The 18,296-nt window shown below is 39.3% G+C and overlaps 2 protein-coding genes across 4 annotated transcripts; both read left to right on the top strand.

Annotated features, from left to right (window-relative positions):
- Positions 1-1,077: 1,077 nt before the first annotated feature.
- Positions 1,078-6,759, top strand: LOC112292987 (SUMO-activating enzyme subunit 2-like). Of its 2 annotated transcripts, XM_024542004.3 has the most exons (13): positions 1,078-1,410; positions 1,874-1,988; positions 2,369-2,406; positions 2,696-2,784; positions 2,916-3,000; positions 3,161-3,379; positions 3,548-3,649; positions 3,890-4,345; positions 4,537-4,766; positions 4,912-5,005; positions 5,269-5,451; positions 5,644-5,741; positions 5,894-6,759. In XM_024542004.3, the coding sequence occupies exons 2-13, from the start codon at positions 1,976-1,978 to the stop codon at positions 6,156-6,158; spliced, it is 1,872 nt and encodes a 623-aa protein (XP_024397772.1). In that variant the 5' UTR covers positions 1,078-1,410; positions 1,874-1,975; the 3' UTR covers positions 6,159-6,759. The 2 variants fall into 2 exon arrangements, with proteins under 2 accessions (XP_024397772.1, XP_090099641.1); XM_090243515.1 differs by lacking the exons at positions 1,078-1,410; positions 1,874-1,988; positions 2,369-2,406 and having other exon boundaries at positions 2,761-3,000; positions 3,177-3,379; positions 3,917-4,345.
- Positions 6,760-13,071: 6,312 nt separating this feature from the next.
- Positions 13,072-16,877, top strand: LOC112293520 (uncharacterized). Of its 2 annotated transcripts, none has more exons than XM_024543026.3 (6): positions 13,072-14,185; positions 14,342-14,496; positions 14,813-14,940; positions 15,160-15,263; positions 15,508-15,635; positions 15,889-16,877. In XM_024543026.3, the coding sequence occupies exons 1-6, from the start codon at positions 13,834-13,836 to the stop codon at positions 16,435-16,437; spliced, it is 1,416 nt and encodes a 471-aa protein (XP_024398794.1). In that variant the 5' UTR covers positions 13,072-13,833; the 3' UTR covers positions 16,438-16,877. The 2 variants fall into 2 exon arrangements, with proteins under 2 accessions (XP_024398794.1, XP_024398795.1); XM_024543027.3 differs by having other exon boundaries at positions 13,113-14,185; positions 14,360-14,496.
- Positions 16,878-18,296: the final 1,419 nt, after the last annotated feature.

Raw genomic sequence — 18,296 nt, 5'->3', positions numbered from 1 at the left:
GAAAGCACAAATACACAAATAAGTAATTTAACAAATGTAATGTTGCAAGTTTTGTATCTTAAACTTTTCTACACTAGGGTGGACTTCTCATGAAAGTCAGACAATGAAAAATTACACATGGGGTACGATTAAGTATTTTCATTAGTAAAAATCTCTGTTGAAAATCAGTTGGAATACTAATATTTGTTCCCGAGAATTATTTTTTTTTGCGGCAGAGGATTTTCTCACTATGAGGAATTGAATGGAGTTAATTATGACTCTATCCATGATCAACAACAACATGAATACACAGGTAGGCATAAGTGTACATGATTATAGTAGTTGCACATAAAATAGGCCTATGTATTATATTACAGTAATATTATACACAATCGAAGTCCTGTACTCTTATTCTTTTGAATGATGGGTCTGACATTTATCATTCTTGTATTGATAATTAACATGTTCCACACGGTACAAATAAAACATATTGTTATGTTTATCAAGCAATTAAGTATATATCATTGTACTTACAAATAATCATGGAAACAGGTGTTATTGAGCACAAATAAGATACACATCATTCTTGCTTTACAATTAACCTCGACACTCAATCCAAAACCGCTGATTCTTTTAGTAAATCTAATTCAAAAAACAGCATTGGCACCAAGCATCATATGCAAATATGCATGAGTTTCCAACACAGACTCTCAAAAATTATCTAAAAATCATATTGTGTTAAGATCAGAAACATATTACTTCAACCCCAACTTTTATACCAGGTGCCAACAAACGAACCCTCAACCCGGAGAATGTCAACATAGAATGAATCTTTACCCTTTTTGTCATGTCCTCAGTTCACCTTCCATCTAAAACCCATCGTTACTTGCACTGTTTGTGTAGACAAATACATACGCATGTGAACAAAGAGAGAAACATTTAATCTCATGGCGGGAAGAGTGCTGACGTGACCGGATGGAAGTCGTAGAAACCGCGGTTGAGAGACAACAACCACGCCACGTCAGCGCCCCGCGAATAATTACCGCCAAAACCGTCCCCTCGCTGCCGCGCCTGCTCGCTGGCTGGCTGGGTTGCTTGCTTTGCTTGCTTGTTTGGGGTGGCGATGGAGGTGATGATTCCGGACCCATCGGAGCCGTAATTTCCTCTCCGTCCGAGTGCTGGGCCAGCTCCGCACTGTCTGCATCCCCGCTCTTTTGGGTCGAATCTGTTTGTCGGCAGGGACCACTCATGGTCTTGCAATGGTCTGTCGGAACGAAGGAATGAATGAGTGCCTGGCGTCGCCGACTGTTGCCAATCACTGGGGGCTCTATTTGATCATGCTCCGGCTGCACTGTAGGTTGTCGTGACGTTTCTCGGTGGCGTGTAGCGTTTCAAGGGCTTGGTACTGGACGTTGCAGCGCATTCGAGGAGGTCTGTGGGAATGACAGCGATGAATATTCGTTTTGAGCTTGTTTGTATTTGACAAGTTTTATTTTGTTTTGTTTATTTTTTTGGTTCAGGACAGGACATGGGTTTTCTCTCATTTGTCTTGAGGGAGCCTGGTCTGGAGACTGAGCTGTGAGGTTTATGAGCTTGTGACCCCACGTACGAGATTCTCTGTTTCCCACTGGCGTAGTATTTATGTCGTCATTATGCAATTCCGGGAAGGTTTAGTTTTTGCCATGTTTTTGTGTTCGAGAAGCTTTCCGCTCTCACTGGTAGGATGCTTTTCGGGGTTTTTACGTGGTTGAAAGAGAGAGAGAGAGAGAGAGAGAGAGAGAGAGAGAGCGCCGGGTTCATGTCCTGCATCTCCCGTATCAGAACCGATTTTAAAAATAATTTGATGTTCGCTGTGAGAATCTATTGTTCTCATTTTCTGTAATTTTCGACTCAGGAACTTGACTGACAGCTTTCGAGGCTTGAGGTTTTGACGATTCGGTGATATCAAGCGCATGACCTTCAGCTGTGTAGGTGCAGAAAAGACGAGTGGGGTGTGATGTCGGATTCAGGTATGCCATTGCATTCCTCTTGCTGGTCGACCTTGCATCTCTTAGCTTCCATGGTTTCTCATGCCAAGTGCTTAGGGTTTGGCGTACCGAGAGTCTCATAGAACTATGTTCTTAAGGTTTGAACGAGAATTTAGCATACGTGTATTTATTCTTACGGTCAATCACGGATTTTTTCTAGTATGGGAAGGAGCTCTTTGGGGATTTGGAAGTTGCGATATTGTAGTTTGATCGTAGAATGTCCTCCTTGTCCTGTTGTGGGGTCTCGGTGTAATTTCTGTGCAGCGAGTATCTTCTCTAGGGCTAATCAAGTGCCATTGAATAGTACTGTGGAACCGAGGCCTGATCTTAAACGCATTTTTTTGGAATTCGTTTGGATACAGGGGAGCTGAATCAACAAATGTATGTCAGTGATGTTCAGGTATCTTATAGAATAGCTCTCTACCAACTTCTTGGCTTTCTTTCTTCATGCAAAGACTGCATTGCGCAGCTCTTGATTTACATTGATAGTCTATTTTTTGAATCGAATTCATCGGTGCTATTGTTATTTTAGGTTGTAGAATTTTGGTTTGAAATTATGTTGTGATTATAAAGTTTGGTGGTGATCCAAATGGATGCCTGACGGAGCGATGGTTCTTGCAGTATTGTCGTAATTTTTGTCGACAATGTCCAAGTAATTCCTGATTGGTGGTTTCTTTTTGAAAATATAGAGAGAGAAAGTGCTCATGGTGGGAGCTGGTGGCATCGGGTGCGAGCTTTTGAAAACGCTAGTGCTCACTGGTTTCAAACACATTCACTTGGTCAGTCATTCTGCAGAGTCGACAGTCTTCTCCACAAAACCTTACATTTGATGAATATGTTGGTGAACATCGTCTCCATTTATGCTCTGAAAGATTTCTGGTCGTGCACATGTGGCTCACCATTGCCGCAAATCGACATGGACACTATAGAAGTGAGCAACCTCAACAGGCAATTTCTCTTTCGCAAGAGCCATGTGGGACAGTCAAAAGCGAGGGTATGTTCCATTGCATTCTGTTTTAGTATTTGATGCTCTCGGCTGGAATTGGCCACGACTTAGACGTCCGGCCTGTAAATTACAATTCAGCATGCACTTAAAGAAGACGAGTTGTTTTTCTGTCTTTACGTTTGAGACGTACTTTAATTTCTCACCCCAGGTGGCGCGTGAAGCAGTTCTCAAATTTCGGCCCGGGGTGGAAATAGTTGCTCATCATGCTAATGTAAAAAATCAAGAGTTTGACATTGACTTCTTCAAGCAGTTTAGTGTGGTGTTGAATGGCCTGGACAACCTGGACGCACGGCGTCACGTGAATCGCATGTGCTTGGCTGCTGGCGTACCTCTGGTAGAGAGTGGTACTACTGGCTACCTTGGTCAGGTAAGCAAGTACTCACCTATTTGATTAGAGATATCAGATCTTAAAGGAATGAATGATTAGCTATAAATTGTTTTTAATACATATATAATGAAATAAATTTACAATTAAAAAATAATAGAACTAAGCAATCTTCCCATTATCTCACATGTATCATATTTCAAAATGCAGGTGACCGTGCACATTAAGGGACAGACTGAGTGTTATGAGTGTCAGCCTAAGCCAGTACCTAAATCGTATCCAGTTTGTACCATTACAAGTACTCCCTCCAAGGTGTGTTTTTTAATACTCTTCCGCATCTAGCGTCTCCAATAGCTCTTTTTGCAATCGTAAGATGCGAAGAACACGAGATTTGCGTCCCTCCAGCGAGTACCTTACAGTATTCAATTGCCCATTTTCTGGTTGCCTGTTAGTAAATGCAGAGATGTACGTGCCGTTTAGTTCCCTATCCAGTCCGACTGATTAGCGTGATGAATTTCCTTCCTTCCGATTTTATTCTCTCCGCTTTTGTAGTTTATTCACTGCATTGTATGGGCAAAGGACTTGGCGCTAGCAAAACTATTTGGTGACAAAGGCCAAGTTAGTGATCTGGATGTTCGGCCCACGTCAAATGAAGACAATGCAGTTAGTAACGATCCTGATGAAACGCAATTCTTTGAAGTAAGAAGCGGTGAAAGCAGTAGGGCATATGCAGAGCGTGTGTTTGATCGTATATTTGGTCAAAACATTGTAACGGCTCTCCGAAATGAAGATACTTGGAAAGCAAGAAGACGGCCTGACCCCCTATTCCTTAACAAAATTTTCTTTGAAGACGATGCAGTGACAATGAATGGTGTATGTTCAAGTATCGACAACGTTTCCGCCACGGCTAATTTGGGCTTAAAGAACCCTCAAGAAGTCTGGAGTGTGAAGGAAAACTCAAGTGTTTTTTTGGAATCGGTTGAACTGTTTCTTGAGAAACGAAGCAAGGTACAGTCTACTTTGATGTAGAGTCGTTATGTCTTAGTGAATCGTTTTGGCACGCCTCATTAGTTGATACAACAATGTTTGGTTTCTCTTGTATTCCTCTTTCACAGGTGCTCCATTTTATTGTGATCCTTTGTAACCGTGTCGGGTTTTAGTTAGCAAGGAGCGTGTTTTTGAACGATGCGTTGTTGCAGGATGTTGGGAAGCTAGTTTTCGACAAGGATGATCAATTAGCGGTGGAATTTGTTACAGCTGCTGCCAATTTGCGGGCTCATTCTTTTGGAATTCCTTCGCAAAGTCTATTTGAGGCTAAGGGCATGGCTGGCAACATCATTCATGCTATTGCTACTACCAATGCAATTATAGCAGGACTTATTGTTCTTGAAGCCCTTAAGCTTCTCAGCAACAGGGCCAAGGAGTGTCGGTCTGTTAAATTTTTCCAATATTTTGTGTTTCGAAGTTTTACTTTTATGGGTTTAAGTTCGTATCTTGACACGACGGTTTATCACTTTGTGAGGTTCCTCAAATTAACGGGAAATTGATTATTGGGAGCTAATCTTGTGTTGCAGGATGACGTTCTGTGTTGAACATCCTTCAGGGAAAATGCTGCTGATGCCAGTGGACATGGCTGAGCCCAACCCGCGCTGCTATGTCTGTTCCGAGGTAGGATCTTAACATTTCTTGGTTTTCACGAATGGGTCCCGGGGCTGAACACGGACAACTTCTGGGTATTTCTCCTTCAGCAGCCTCTGGCAAGTTGTATTTAGCTAGGGGAAGGGAGCAAGTTGTTATTCTCTTTCTGGTTCCTGTTTTTCAAACCATTTTCTTATTCCTATGTCCAGACTTAAGTAACAATCTTGGTGATGAATTGTGGAAGTAATCGTTGCTAATGCCTCGAGAATTGTGCTGGGATTATGGGAGAACAGACGCCATTAGTATTGGAACTGAACACCGCTACAGCTACAATGAGGGAGGTGGTTAAGAAGGTGGTGAAGCGCAAGCTGGGTGTCACAGATCCTGTTATCATGCAGAGCTCTACTCTTCTACACGAGGCAGGCGACGACATTGAGGAGGATATGGTGGCTTATTACACCACTCTTTTGGACAAGGTTCAAGATCATTATCCTTCTCGCAGTAATAGATGGGCGGACTTTATAATGAATTGATTAGAAGACAGTTTTGTTGATGAGCGCTGGTTTCTTTGGAATTAAGAATATTGAACTCAGGATCAACGTGGTGCGTACAACTTACGAAGTTGACTCATTGTTTGTCGCTACTGATGGGTAATGTGTGTGGAGCAGAAGTTCCAAGATTATCCAACTCCCATTACAACAGGAGTGGTGTTGACGATCGAGGATTATCATCAAGATTTCCGATGCAGTCTCCATGTTAAGCACAGGTATTTCTACGATACTCTTCTACCCCATGTCGAACACAGATTTTCAGAAGAGTAATGTAATACTTTAGTAATGGTCTAACTACGCTTTAGCTGAGATGTTGATCCAATATCAAGGGGACTTGTTTGTTTTATGGTTTTATGGTCATGTGCAGAGAGACGTTCGACCAGGAGAAAGAGCCAGAAGGGATGGTACTCTCCGGAGATCTTGCTTCTCTCAACACCACAGAAACTGCTGCTGAATCAACCTCAACGCTCAATGCCTCATTAAAAGCCGAGAATGGACACACTGAGGTGGAAGATGACGACGTCGTCATGGTCGAGCTGGCACCGAAGGCTGCTACTGCTGGTACCAAGAGAAGAATCGAGGAAGAGGAGACGCAGCATACTGAGAAGAGATTGCGAGTAATGGAAGTGTGACATTGACGATCACCATTCATTCAAGCCCCAAGTTTAGAACAAACAGGATAATGTCCAGGGTTCAGAAGTGTAAGCACCCTCAGGTGCTTGAGACTTGACTCCTTACGCTTTCCTGTCGGTTCTCTGGTTTTCTCGACCATTCATGGTTGCCGTAGCCGGTTTGATTGTTGTTGGTGACACCATTTGCAGACCCAGAGCAAAGCAGACTCTGTTCTGGTCTTCAAGTCGGAAGTGATCGACGGAGAGCTGCACGCACCAGAGTGACCTTGAAGCTGAAGTTAACTGTCTGCATTGTGCCGTGCATCTTTGCATTTCGGGGCCTGTATTTTTTCCACTGGTTCGGAACCCCTGAATTGATGCAGAGGGGGAGCCTGCGCTAGTTAATGCTGCATCATACTGTTTTTTGTGGTTGGGTCTCAGGGTCACACATCAGCTTGCAAATGCTGTGGTCTTTCTTGGCTGTAAACAATCTGGGGTTGCATCTTCTGCTTCATTAGATTTTCCGGTCTGGACTTCTAACAAACAAGTATAAACGGTGTTAAGTTGAACACCGTTGTCTTTTGAAACACAATAAAGTGAACAACACAAATGATGCAAAAAATGGACCACATTGATTTTATGCTATTATGTAAAATATTTAAAATTATAACTTGGTTGTCATTTCTACAATCCTAGTTTCATACTCTCATCTAATTTTTATTTATTTTTCTATCATGTTTATCTGTTTGTTTATTTGTGTGTTTGCTTATTTTTTTTGAAAATTTTTCGACACCACACAAGTAAAAAAAAAATAGAAGTTTATAGTTGTAATAGTAGTTTATTGGTGTACATATGTATGACAATGCAATATATTCTAAAAATATAATAAATGGTGGATTAAAAAAAGAGGACAAGTATGTATATATATATATATATATATATATATATATGTATATATCAATTATTGTAAGTTAAATTATTACAAAATAACTTGTAATAAAATTTATGATTTTTTATATTTAAAATAAAAGGATTTTTTAAATAATTTTTTAAACTTATATTCTAAACTTTGAATTGGTTAGTAACATAGATATTGATGAACATAATTCTTTAAATATTATTATTTTCTTAAAATATTTCTAAATTATTTTTTTTAATAAACTAAAATTTATTGGGTTTATAATTTTTTTATTTGATTAAATTTGAACTATACAAACTTCTAAAAAACTAATAATATTAAATTTTAATCATTTATTTTAATACATAACCTATATTTTATTATGCATACTTTATAATTTTATTTACACTTATTACTACTTTATATTTTTTTATTCATAATAACATTTTTATGTTATTATCCAATACATATTGTAAAGATTTATTTTTAGATATAAATAAGAATAATACTTTTAATATTTTTTAAAATTATTTTTTAAAATTATAATTTTATGAGAATACTATTAAAGTTTCTTAAAGAATAATTGCACAATTAAATGTATATTTGAAGACTTCAAAAGGTAGTACTATTTCTTATAATGTGGTTGGAATTACTATTACTATTTCAAATTGATTTAATTATCTTTTTATAATATTTTTTATCATATTTTATAAAATTATTAATAATAAAAAATAATTTATATTCTTGGTGTAATTTTTTATTTATTGAAAATTTATCAAATTGTTTGTTAGTTAAACTATTCATTTGCTTATTAGTGTAGAATGATTTTTTGCAATGATCAAATTTTACCAATTGTACTGATAAATGTTTTTAAAGTAATTGAAAACAAAACATATTTATTTGAATTTTAAATATATATTTTGTAAAAAAAAAAAAAAAAAAAAAAAAAAAAACATACATAGATACATGAAATTTCTATCATTATTAATGTATTGTATAAATTCCACTAGATTTTAAATTTAGTCTATTTTAAATTATACTTAATAAATTTTATTGTTTAAAAAGTCATATAATTATTTATAATTGGTTTTTGTTTTGATAATTTATAATATTTTTTGATAATTTTGTATATAAAAAAAAATCTTTCATTTGTTTGACACACACACATATATATATATATATATATATATATATTAAAATCTTTTCCATACTATTATGACATAAATTTAAGGTATTAGTAATGTCACCAAAAATTTTACTACTACTACTACTCCCATCCAATACATGCCAGCTTTGTTTAATATCCTTCAAACTATTTGATTTAACAAATTTAATGTTTAGAAAGAAAAGAATAACTAAAAAAATATGCTCAGTAGGTGGTAGATTATGGTGGTAATAGCAAAAATTGTGGTGAGATTAGCAATGTTCTAAATTTACATCATTGGATAAAAATTCTTAATATCTTTTTAATTTTATATATGTGTTTTAAAAAGATACTTACAACAACCATTTTTATTAATTCTTTTTACAGTTTATAAATTAATTATTATAATAGTTTATACATCAAACTTTGAAAAGTTTTTCTAAAGATTCAAAAATAAAATTTTAAAAAAGTGATATGTTCAATAAATTTATAATCAATTTGAAATCCTACAAATTTCTCAGTTTAGCTATTAGAAAAATAATATAAGTTTTATGATAAGTAGATAAAAATATAAAATTTTAATAAGAAAAAATATAATAATTAAAATTATATTTTCTAAACCTGACCAGCAAGGTTGCACTATAACAAATAGAGTGTGGTATGAGATAATTCTTCCCATGCCAACCCTTTCCTTATATACTGGTACCAAGGTACCAAGTGCTACAATCCATATGGGATATCTCCTAGGACCAGCCCTCCCCTTGTATTCTAATGTACTATAGACCAACACCCTATCTTATGGGATATCCTTAACAACACTTGTACTCTAATGACCATTAGCAACTACTTAAAGAGTTCTATTCTCAACACTCCCACTTTGCTATTGGTCAATTAGCTATCAATCCTAATGCCTTACTCAACTTGTTGTGTCCTTCTCTAACTAAGGCTTTTGTCAACAAATCAGCCAACATGTCTTTGGTTTCACAATACATCATATCAATAACCTCCATCTCTATCTTCTCTCTTATGAAATGATGCTGAATATCAATGTACTTAATTCTTGCATGATGCTTTGGATTCTTTCCAAAAGCAAGACATCCTTGATTGTCACACCTCAATGGAGTAGCTTCAAATTACACAAGTTCAATATCTTCCAATAACAACCTCAACCAAAATGCCTCCATTGCTTCATGACTTGCTGCCAAATACTCCGCCCCTATTGTGGACCTTGCAATAATTGGTTGTCTATTGTTATATAAAGATATGGCTCCCACTCAAACAAAGAATACATAGCCCATTGTTGACCTTCAATCGTTTGCATCTCTCTTAGTTCTAAGCACCCACTTACATCCAATTGTTGTGGAAAGATGTGGTTCTTTCACCATTCACCTTGTGGTCTTCTCTCACGTGTTGGATATCTTCTTTCATGCAAAGAAGATGAGCCTTCTTGCACCTCTTGCTGCCTTGTATGACTCATGGAGTGCTTTCTCTTACTCATTTGTTGGTATTCTTCATCTTCATTCTCTTCATTGTCCTTGTTGTATCTTGTTGGAATTGAAGTCTTCATAGTATTGGGCTCTTCTATCATGGCATCTTCCTCTTCTTCTTCACTTTGAGAATGCTCTTCTTCATCTTCTTGTTTATTTGCTAGAATTGAAGATGTGTCCACAAACACACCACTACTCCCACTTGGACACATCTCCCACTTTTCACTACCACGCATAGATGGTGTCCTCATGGATCCACAAACATCCGAATGCACAAGCTCCAGCAATTGGTTTGCTTTTGTTGCAACTCCTCTAGGAAATGGTGTCCTATGTTGTTTTCCTTGAATGCATCCCTCACAAGCAAGATTCATGGTAGAATGGCCAAGGTCTATGCCATTTACCTTGGATTGAATCCCCTTCATGCTTTTGGCATTCAAATGCCCAAGTCTTTGATGCCAAATGCCCATCTTTTCTTCATTTGATGGAAATTCAGCAAAGGCAGCAACCTCCACTCCATTGATCTTCTTGCAATTGATAATATAGAGATTGCCATTCCTAGTCCCTTTTGCTACTTCTTTGCCTTCCATGGTTCTCACAAAACATCCATTCATGTTAAATTGCACTTTGTACCCATGAGTTACAAGTTTACTCACCGAAAGGAGGTTCTTCTTCATCTTTGGCACATGCAACACATCTTTGAGAGTGATTCTCTTGCTTATGCCCTTCACCACCACCTCCACTACAATGGTGCCTATTCCAATGGCTTGTACCATACAATTATCACCCAACCAAACCTTGGTTGCTTGAATTGCTTGATAAGTGTTAAATGAACACTTGTATGGAGTCATGTGTTTGGTACATCCAGAATCCACAATCCATTTGCTCATATCAAACATGGAAGGAGTTTTTTTTGCCATGAATGCAAAGTCTTCACCTCCATCATCATGAAAAGCATTGTTGGCATTCTCTCTTTCTCCTCTCTTTGCCTTGAAACAATTTCTAGCAAAATGGCCTGATTTTCCACAAATGTAACAAGTTTTAGGAGGATAATGTTGAAAAGGGGCACTTGCCTTACTTGGTCTTGTAAATAGTGCTGATTGCTCCCCAATAGACTCCTTTTGCTTTCTTTTGGTCACTTCATGGGCTAGTCTTGCCGTGACATAGTCTAAAGTGAGGTCTTTCCTTGAAATGGACTCCAATGCCACAATGAGGGAGGAATAGGAGTCCGGAAGGCTTGAGAGCAATGTCATCACAACATCTTCTTCAAGTAAAGGCTTGTCAACAACAGCAAGTTGGTTTGCAAGTGCTTTTACCTTATTTACATGAGCCATGAGATCTTCACCTTCTTCCATCTTCACGGTGAAGAACTTTTGCCTTGACCATAGCACATTGGAAAGATTCCTACTCTCATAGACATTGCAAAGAGTCTTCCATGCATCTGCTGCTCCTTTGCAAGAAATGACATGAGCAAAGTTGGTTTCATCTAAGTTGGTGGCAATTATGCCAAAAGCCTTCTTTTCTCGTCTTTTGAAGTCCTTTTGCTCCTTCATGCTTGCCTCTAATCCAGGTGCCTCTTCCTCCTCACATACTATCTCCCAAAGATCCAATGACGCCAAAAGTAGCTCCATTTTGGCCTTCCAGTGGTGAAAGTTGTCACCTCTAAACTTTTCTATCATTTTCAAGCTATCACTCTCAAAAGATGCCATCTCAAGCTACAAGTAGGTCCAAAAATCTCTTGATTTGGAGTTGTAATGCAAAAGATATGACTACTCAAAGATTGCTGAACTACAAACTCAGAATTCGCTGTTTTGCAACTTTTTGCATACTTTGAGTCCAAATCACGTCTAAATGGTGGGAAAATGCTATGTCATGTAATTCTATGGCTTTCAAACATCTCCCTCACATCACCTCACTCAAAATGACTCAATTTCTCATAAAACTCTCAAATACTAGTGTTACTTCAGCAAAGACACTATCAAGGTCTTGCACTAACCTCATACACTCACAAATCCAAGAGTAATGACTTCAACAAAACACTAGTAATACTATACCATAAGATCTCAACCACCAAACAAGCAACAAAGAAAATAAAATGCAAGAACAACTTACTTGGTAAGAGAATGTGGGGTGAAATATAAAAAAAAAATTCTTATTAAAATTATAAAAATATAAAATTTTAATTTTAATTTTAATTTTAATAAATTTTAAATTTTAACATTTTAATTGCTCGCTTTTGTGGCATACTTATAATAAATAATGCACAATTATAAGTAAAGTTTGGATGTAGAATCATAAAAGTAATAAATATACTTTTAAATAAAAGAAAAATTAAATGTTATAAATAATTTCACTTAGATATTATAAAATTTTAAATATAAAAATCTAGATGTTTTATACTTATCTTTATAACCAATATATATATATATATATATATGCTTAATTTGGACCGTCATTCAATACATTTATATATATATAAAACTACAACTTTTAAACTAATTAATTTTTGTTTTTTTTAATTATTTTTTTGGTGCTATGGCAAGAGGCACACAATAGTTACAATATTCTATGAGGAATTTCTTCTCACGTAAGCTTATTCTTATTATTATTATTATTATTAATCAAAATAAAATATAAAATAAAATCACTTGTTGTAGTCTCATGTATCTTTTCTTTCATCTTATCCACCTAATTATCTCGCTTTTCATTATTTCTGAATATATTCACAATTAATATATCTGACTATTGCTATCTAAGCAATGACAAGGTTATGAAATACACACACAATTTACACAACGAAGTTTTCAAGTATCTAATTTCATACACTAAATTATGTATTTAGTGTAGGCCACAAGATAGTACCGCCGGTGCTCTTAAACCACAGATTCACTAACGGGGCCTAAGAGCGCGGCCTGAGTGGGGGGTATCCAGGATTAGGGTTTCGTCGGGAGGACCATGTTAGGCATCGTCGCGACGTCGCCGCAGCGCAATCGAATTTTTTGACGCGGGCGGGAGAGAGTTATCCACATCGCAGATGGAAATTCACGGCGTCAGCGGATGGATTTGCGTCACCCACCAACGCACACTCCTCCTAACCCAATTGCAGCTGGGGCTTGTCCATGCCGCAACATGACCAGGGCGTCAATCCAGTGACGTGCGGATTTTTCTCTTTGACCGTACCTCGTGTGTAAATTTCTGCGTCGGAATCGGTTTATCGCGCCGTTAAGAAGAAGGGGAAACGAATCAACGCTCGCAGCGGACGCGAGAGAGGCGGTTGCTTCCCCGGATGTGGATCCGACGAAGCGGAATCGCGAGCTTGAAGTGGAGGTGCAGACGAGCAAAAGGGGGAGTCACTGGATCGGCGACGTGGCCTGCAACGGGATCAGGAATTAGTGCACGGCGCTGCCATCGCTGCCTTCACACAAGTAGCCACGGCGAGGCTTGGCTGTCCTGCCTCCTCCCCTACCTCCCCTGCCTCAACTCGTGTTTCCATCTGCCTGGGTCCCCCGGCTTTTCTGACCTGGAGTTTCTCCTCTCCCGCACCGCACCACCTCCCTTTTTCAATCAGCCTCTAGTCATGCAACAGATCCAACACACCCCCATTGCGCCATCGTTGTAGTGGTTAGCGCGCAGCTTCAGCCCTCCCCTGGCCGCCTCAAGTGCCCACCTCCACCCACTGCCATTAACATATATTAAATGCGAACAACGTCTTCGTCAAGTGTTCTTACCGCGCAACGACGAATTAGTGTGTTACAGGCCAATGCCAGTGTTGCTCTTGCTATTTGCAGGAAATTTAGTGGAGATTGTGGAGTGAAGTTGAAGGATAAGGTTTTTTGACGGTTGTTCTAAGTTGCCCCAGTTCTGTAGTCGCTTACCGGGTGTAACCCAGTCCGGAGGTTGTCATCTCGGCGTGGTGTGGAAGGCACAGACGGAATCTTTTTGGGTACCCTGGGCTGTTGTTTGAGGAATTGTAGTTGAAGAAGGAAACAGAGTCGAAGCTGTGTATGGTGTTAGTCGTTTCTCGGCGGTAGTTTCCACCTCCGAGGAATTGTGTGGACTTGGTGGAGTTTGTTGAGGTACTATTTAGAAAGACGTGTCATATAGCAGGTGATGCGAGCTCGCTGAAGTTGATTCTGAATCAATCGCCTCCAATTTTGGGTTGGAAAACTGATGGCCATGACCGCTCTGTCATGTGCCGGTTTGCCGGTGGCCTCTTCACTTGCAACTTCTTACATCGAATGTAGCGCGAATGCTTCCTCTGCTCCCAGAGATGTGAAGCCGAGCACGAGCGTAAGCAAGGCTGCAATGGAGCCGTGCTTTGTTTGCAGGCACCCAGCCGCTTCCGGCTCTCGGAATTCGCTCGGACCGGGCAGGACGACAGGGCTGAACGGCAGCCACAGAAGCGAGGATAAGAGTAGACGCCGGCTCGAGACCGTGCCACAGGCTGCGCCACCAACTCTGAGTTTTCCTGAGAGAAACTCCATGGCGAACTTGGAGACAGGCGCTGTTCCTGATATATCTGGTACTTAATCCTCTTTCGCCTCCAAACTAATTCGAAAATTCCTACCAGCATCCAATGATAAGAAATAAGTAGTTCAATCAACCATCATGCGATGGTGAATAACAGTAAAGTGTTTGTTTTTGTTAACTTGTCGACTATTATCTCGAATAAATGCAGAATTGAATACTTTCTCAGGACGGAAGACTATGAATGGTGGTGCTACTTCATTGCCGAGTACAGACAAGGCCGAAGGAAAGTCGAAATTAACCTTAGCAGACTTAGTAAACCCTGTTTCAGACGACCTGAGGCTCTTAAACGATAACTTGCAGAAGGTTAGCACCTGCTCTTCCTTGCTACTGTAGGGAGCTCTTTTCAATTTCTGTAGAATTAATCGTCTTTAGTTTGTATTATTATTATTATTATTATTATTTCCTCCAGTTCTTGGCGAAATAGGTTCACAATATTAATAATCCGGTTGCGCAGCTTCAATGGAACATAGCGTAATTTCTATGTATTACTTGTTTATTTGCGAGCAGTTTTTCCTCCAGACTGTTCGCTTTAGCTATCGAAGCTGTTGGTTGTTCATGACGTGTCGTTACTATCAATCAAACAGTTTGAGAGATATTGAATGCGGCTGTCGTGTGGCAGATTGTGGGTGCCGACAATCCCATGCTCATGGCTGCAGCAAAGCAAATCTTCGGCGCTGGTGGAAAGCGAATGAGGCCTGCTTTAGTCTTTCTCGTCTCGAGAGCCACTTGCCAACTCTCCAACATACAGTATGTTTACGCCTTCTTTACCAACGTGTAACGTTTGTTGTACCAGGATTGTGTTTGTTATCGTGTATTTAAAGCTCTATCTCATGAGCCTTTGGTGTTCAGAACGAGTTCCAAAGGACGCATAGAACTTTCATCCTGTCTCTTCCATATCTATGTAGTAGAGATGAAGAAGTAAATTAGCTGAAGTTGGCTGACTAGTTATTGTCCATCTATGTTCAGGGAGTTGCGGCCTCAGCATAGACGCTTAGCAGAAATTACCGAAATGATCCACACTGCCAGTTTGATCCATGACGATGTTTTAGATGAAAGTGACACAAGGCGGGGTGCGTATTTCCTCTTCACTTTCAATGATGTACTCGCACATGTACAGCTTGAATTCATCTTGTGCATTATTTGGGGGCCCGTCTGGATGTCAATTATCAAGTAACTTTCGTCAATTAACTCTAGCTAGTGTTTTGATCATGCTGAACTCTCTGTTCTGGTAAACAAGAGAGTTCTGGATTCAGCAAGAGATTATATCATGGCCTTTTCATGTTGAAATAATAGTATCCATTCTGTCTTGTACAGGCAAGGAAACTGTCCATCAAACGTTTGGGACACGAGTTGCTGTACTAGCCGGTGACTTTATGTTTGCGCAGTCTTCTTGGTATTTGGCTAACCTCGACAACCTGGAAGTTATCAAACTCATCAGTCAGGTAGGCACAGTCTGCTTCGGACTGGTGGCACTAAAACACTATGAATAATCAGTCACAAAGTTAGGAAGCGGGGTTTTCTGTTCCCGTGTTTTTGTTTTTTTTGTTTTTCCCCCCCTTAAAGCTCGTGTGGTGAAAGCTTTAAAAACCACCGTGATAGAGGCTATTTGATCGGTCTCTGATCACCCAGCTTTGTTGGCTTGTACTTTTAAAATCAACGATTCTATCTTTAATTGTTGCATATCTGCCCTGACAGGTGATCAGAGATTTCGCAAGTGGAGAGATCAAACAAGCACAGAACTTGTTCGATACCGAGGTTACGCTGCAAAACTATTTAGATAAGAGTTACTACAAGACCGCGTCACTGATAGCTTCTAGTACTAAGTCGGCCGCCATTTTTAGCGACTCCACCCCTAGCGTATCCAACGCCATGTTTGATTATGGGATGCACTTAGGTCTCGCCTTCCAAGTGGTAGACGATATTTTGGATTTTACACAGACATCAGAGCAGCTGGGGAAGCCTGCAGGAAGCGACTTGTCTAAGGGCAACCTTACTGCACCAGTTTTGTTTGCTTTGGAAAAAGAGCCTGAGCTGCGGGATCTAATCGACACCGAGTTTACTGAAGAGGGATCTTTAGAAGCAGCCATTGCGCTTGTACACCGTGGTGGTGGGATTGACAGAGCTCGTACTCTTGCCAAGGAGCAAGGTGATTTGGCGAAAAAATCCTTGGAATGTTTGCCTCAGGGAGATACCAGGCGATCGTTGGAAAGGATGGTGGATTATGTACTGGAGCGTATATATTAGGGACGTTTGGAGGACTAATTTGACGACTCTTCGGCGAACTTGCCGTTTGTAACAATAGTGAAAGCCGCCCCTCCCGCATTTTTTTTTTTTTTTTTTTTTTTTTTTTTCCCTTCTTTTTTCTCCTTTTCTCCCTTTTATTGGGCACCCTTTTCATGTGTAGTTTAAATTCATTTGGTTTTGCCAAAAGGCAACGTAACATCAATATAATCACGCGTTCTAACATCGAGGAATGTCCAGATTTTCTGAGTTGGGTGCATCGTAGTAAGGTTACCAGGATCGACTAGTCGTGTGCTAGTTTGTTTTATTTTAGACCTGGCGAAACGAGCGATTGTTGGTCCCTTTAGCAGCAATGTATTTTTATCTGGAGAGATTGATCTAGCCAGTTGTAACTGCAAAAAAAACACCGTCAATTAAGATTGCTCTATACTTTTTACCGGGAATATTTCTGCACCGGAAGTCATGTTTTGTCGATGTGTCGCTGCTGCTATTTCTCGAACGTTTGGTTATGGAATACCACGTCATCAAATCCTGTGTCGACAAAGTTTTTGGGTGAATCGTGGCATGTACACTTGGTAAGATCATTACAAAGAGCCGCAGCGTGGCCTCTGAAAGTTGGTTATCTTCAAAGATGCTTTGTATTTATTGACGTTCATTGGCGTTTTGAGAGAAGCTTCTTATAAGAAATGTGCATACCAGATGCATCTGCTACTGCATGTTTTGAACTTATGTGTGATCGACAGACCTCATCGCACAACTCGATAAGATCCGTGAGTGAACTCCACTTTTCAGTAGCATCCTACAATCATCCAGCAACAACAGGCAACCAATCAGCCATCGAAAACATTTAAAATAAAATATATATTCCTAGTCTGTTGATGTCTGACAGGTTGCAGTGTCCAACCACGACCTGACACGTTTCTAAACTATAAACAAATTGTCCGACTGCAAAGACCGTCTTAGCCTCTTCCACTGCGGAAAATGTCATAAAGAAAAGAACAATAGTAATAACATCAATAATTCAGCTGCATCAAAAGATCAATACATCCATAGTCCAAAATTTCGCACGCGCTCTCTCACCGCGGCCACCAAGTTATGGAACAGAAGGAAAACATGGGAAAGAGATTGTAAGAACATGACATCGCAGATGGCATCAATGATTTCACTGTAGTTTAGATTCATTCATTACGAGGCATCCGACGAAACGAGTATGGCAGGGGAAAACCTCGAGATGTGTGAAAATCAAAGATAAATTGCCACAACTCCAATCTCCGAAATATGTAAAATTTTGACTGCAGAAGTCAGAATTATTCCTCGAGCGACGTTCTCGCCCAATCAGTATCTGTATAGTTTGATGTTAACTCACCTAAGTGGGTCCGTCCTCTTACTCAACAACTCTATTTTATGTGCCTTTGTGACTTAATGGAGGCCTTCATCACCCTACCACATATTTCTTCAAATGTAATTTTCTTTGTCTTTTTGTGCTCGTTTGACGAACCCGATTACATTGTTTTAGTGGTGCTGGTGAAAAGGTAGCCAAAATGTTGTCCGGAAGAGAAATTATTTATTTTTAATTCCATTAACCTTTTAAAAAGTCCCATCCTCTCATCCTGCCTCATAGCATCACATAAACAAATCAAAGTGTCGTGGGGGCATTTGGTTGCGAAGCACAAGGAGAGATAATAAGATTGAGGTGGTGTTGAAAAAAGCGGAACAGTGATTCCCACAATACCATTCGAAAAAACAGGAAATGACGACAATTCGCGATTTGACGGGTATTTTACAACCAGGAGCAGCTTTATTTGAGAGGGGGAGGGGGGGATCACAACTGATCGGCTCTAGGAAGAAGGCCAATTGGCAAT

Source organism: Physcomitrium patens, chromosome 16, assembly GCF_059467195.1.
Source record: "Physcomitrium patens ecotype Gransden chromosome 16, ASM5946719v1, whole genome shotgun sequence".
NCBI classification, from domain to species: domain Eukaryota; kingdom Viridiplantae; phylum Streptophyta; class Bryopsida; order Funariales; family Funariaceae; genus Physcomitrium; species Physcomitrium patens.
Note: the sequence above shows the minus strand (reverse complement) of the source record. Positions and strands in the feature narration are given on the sequence as shown.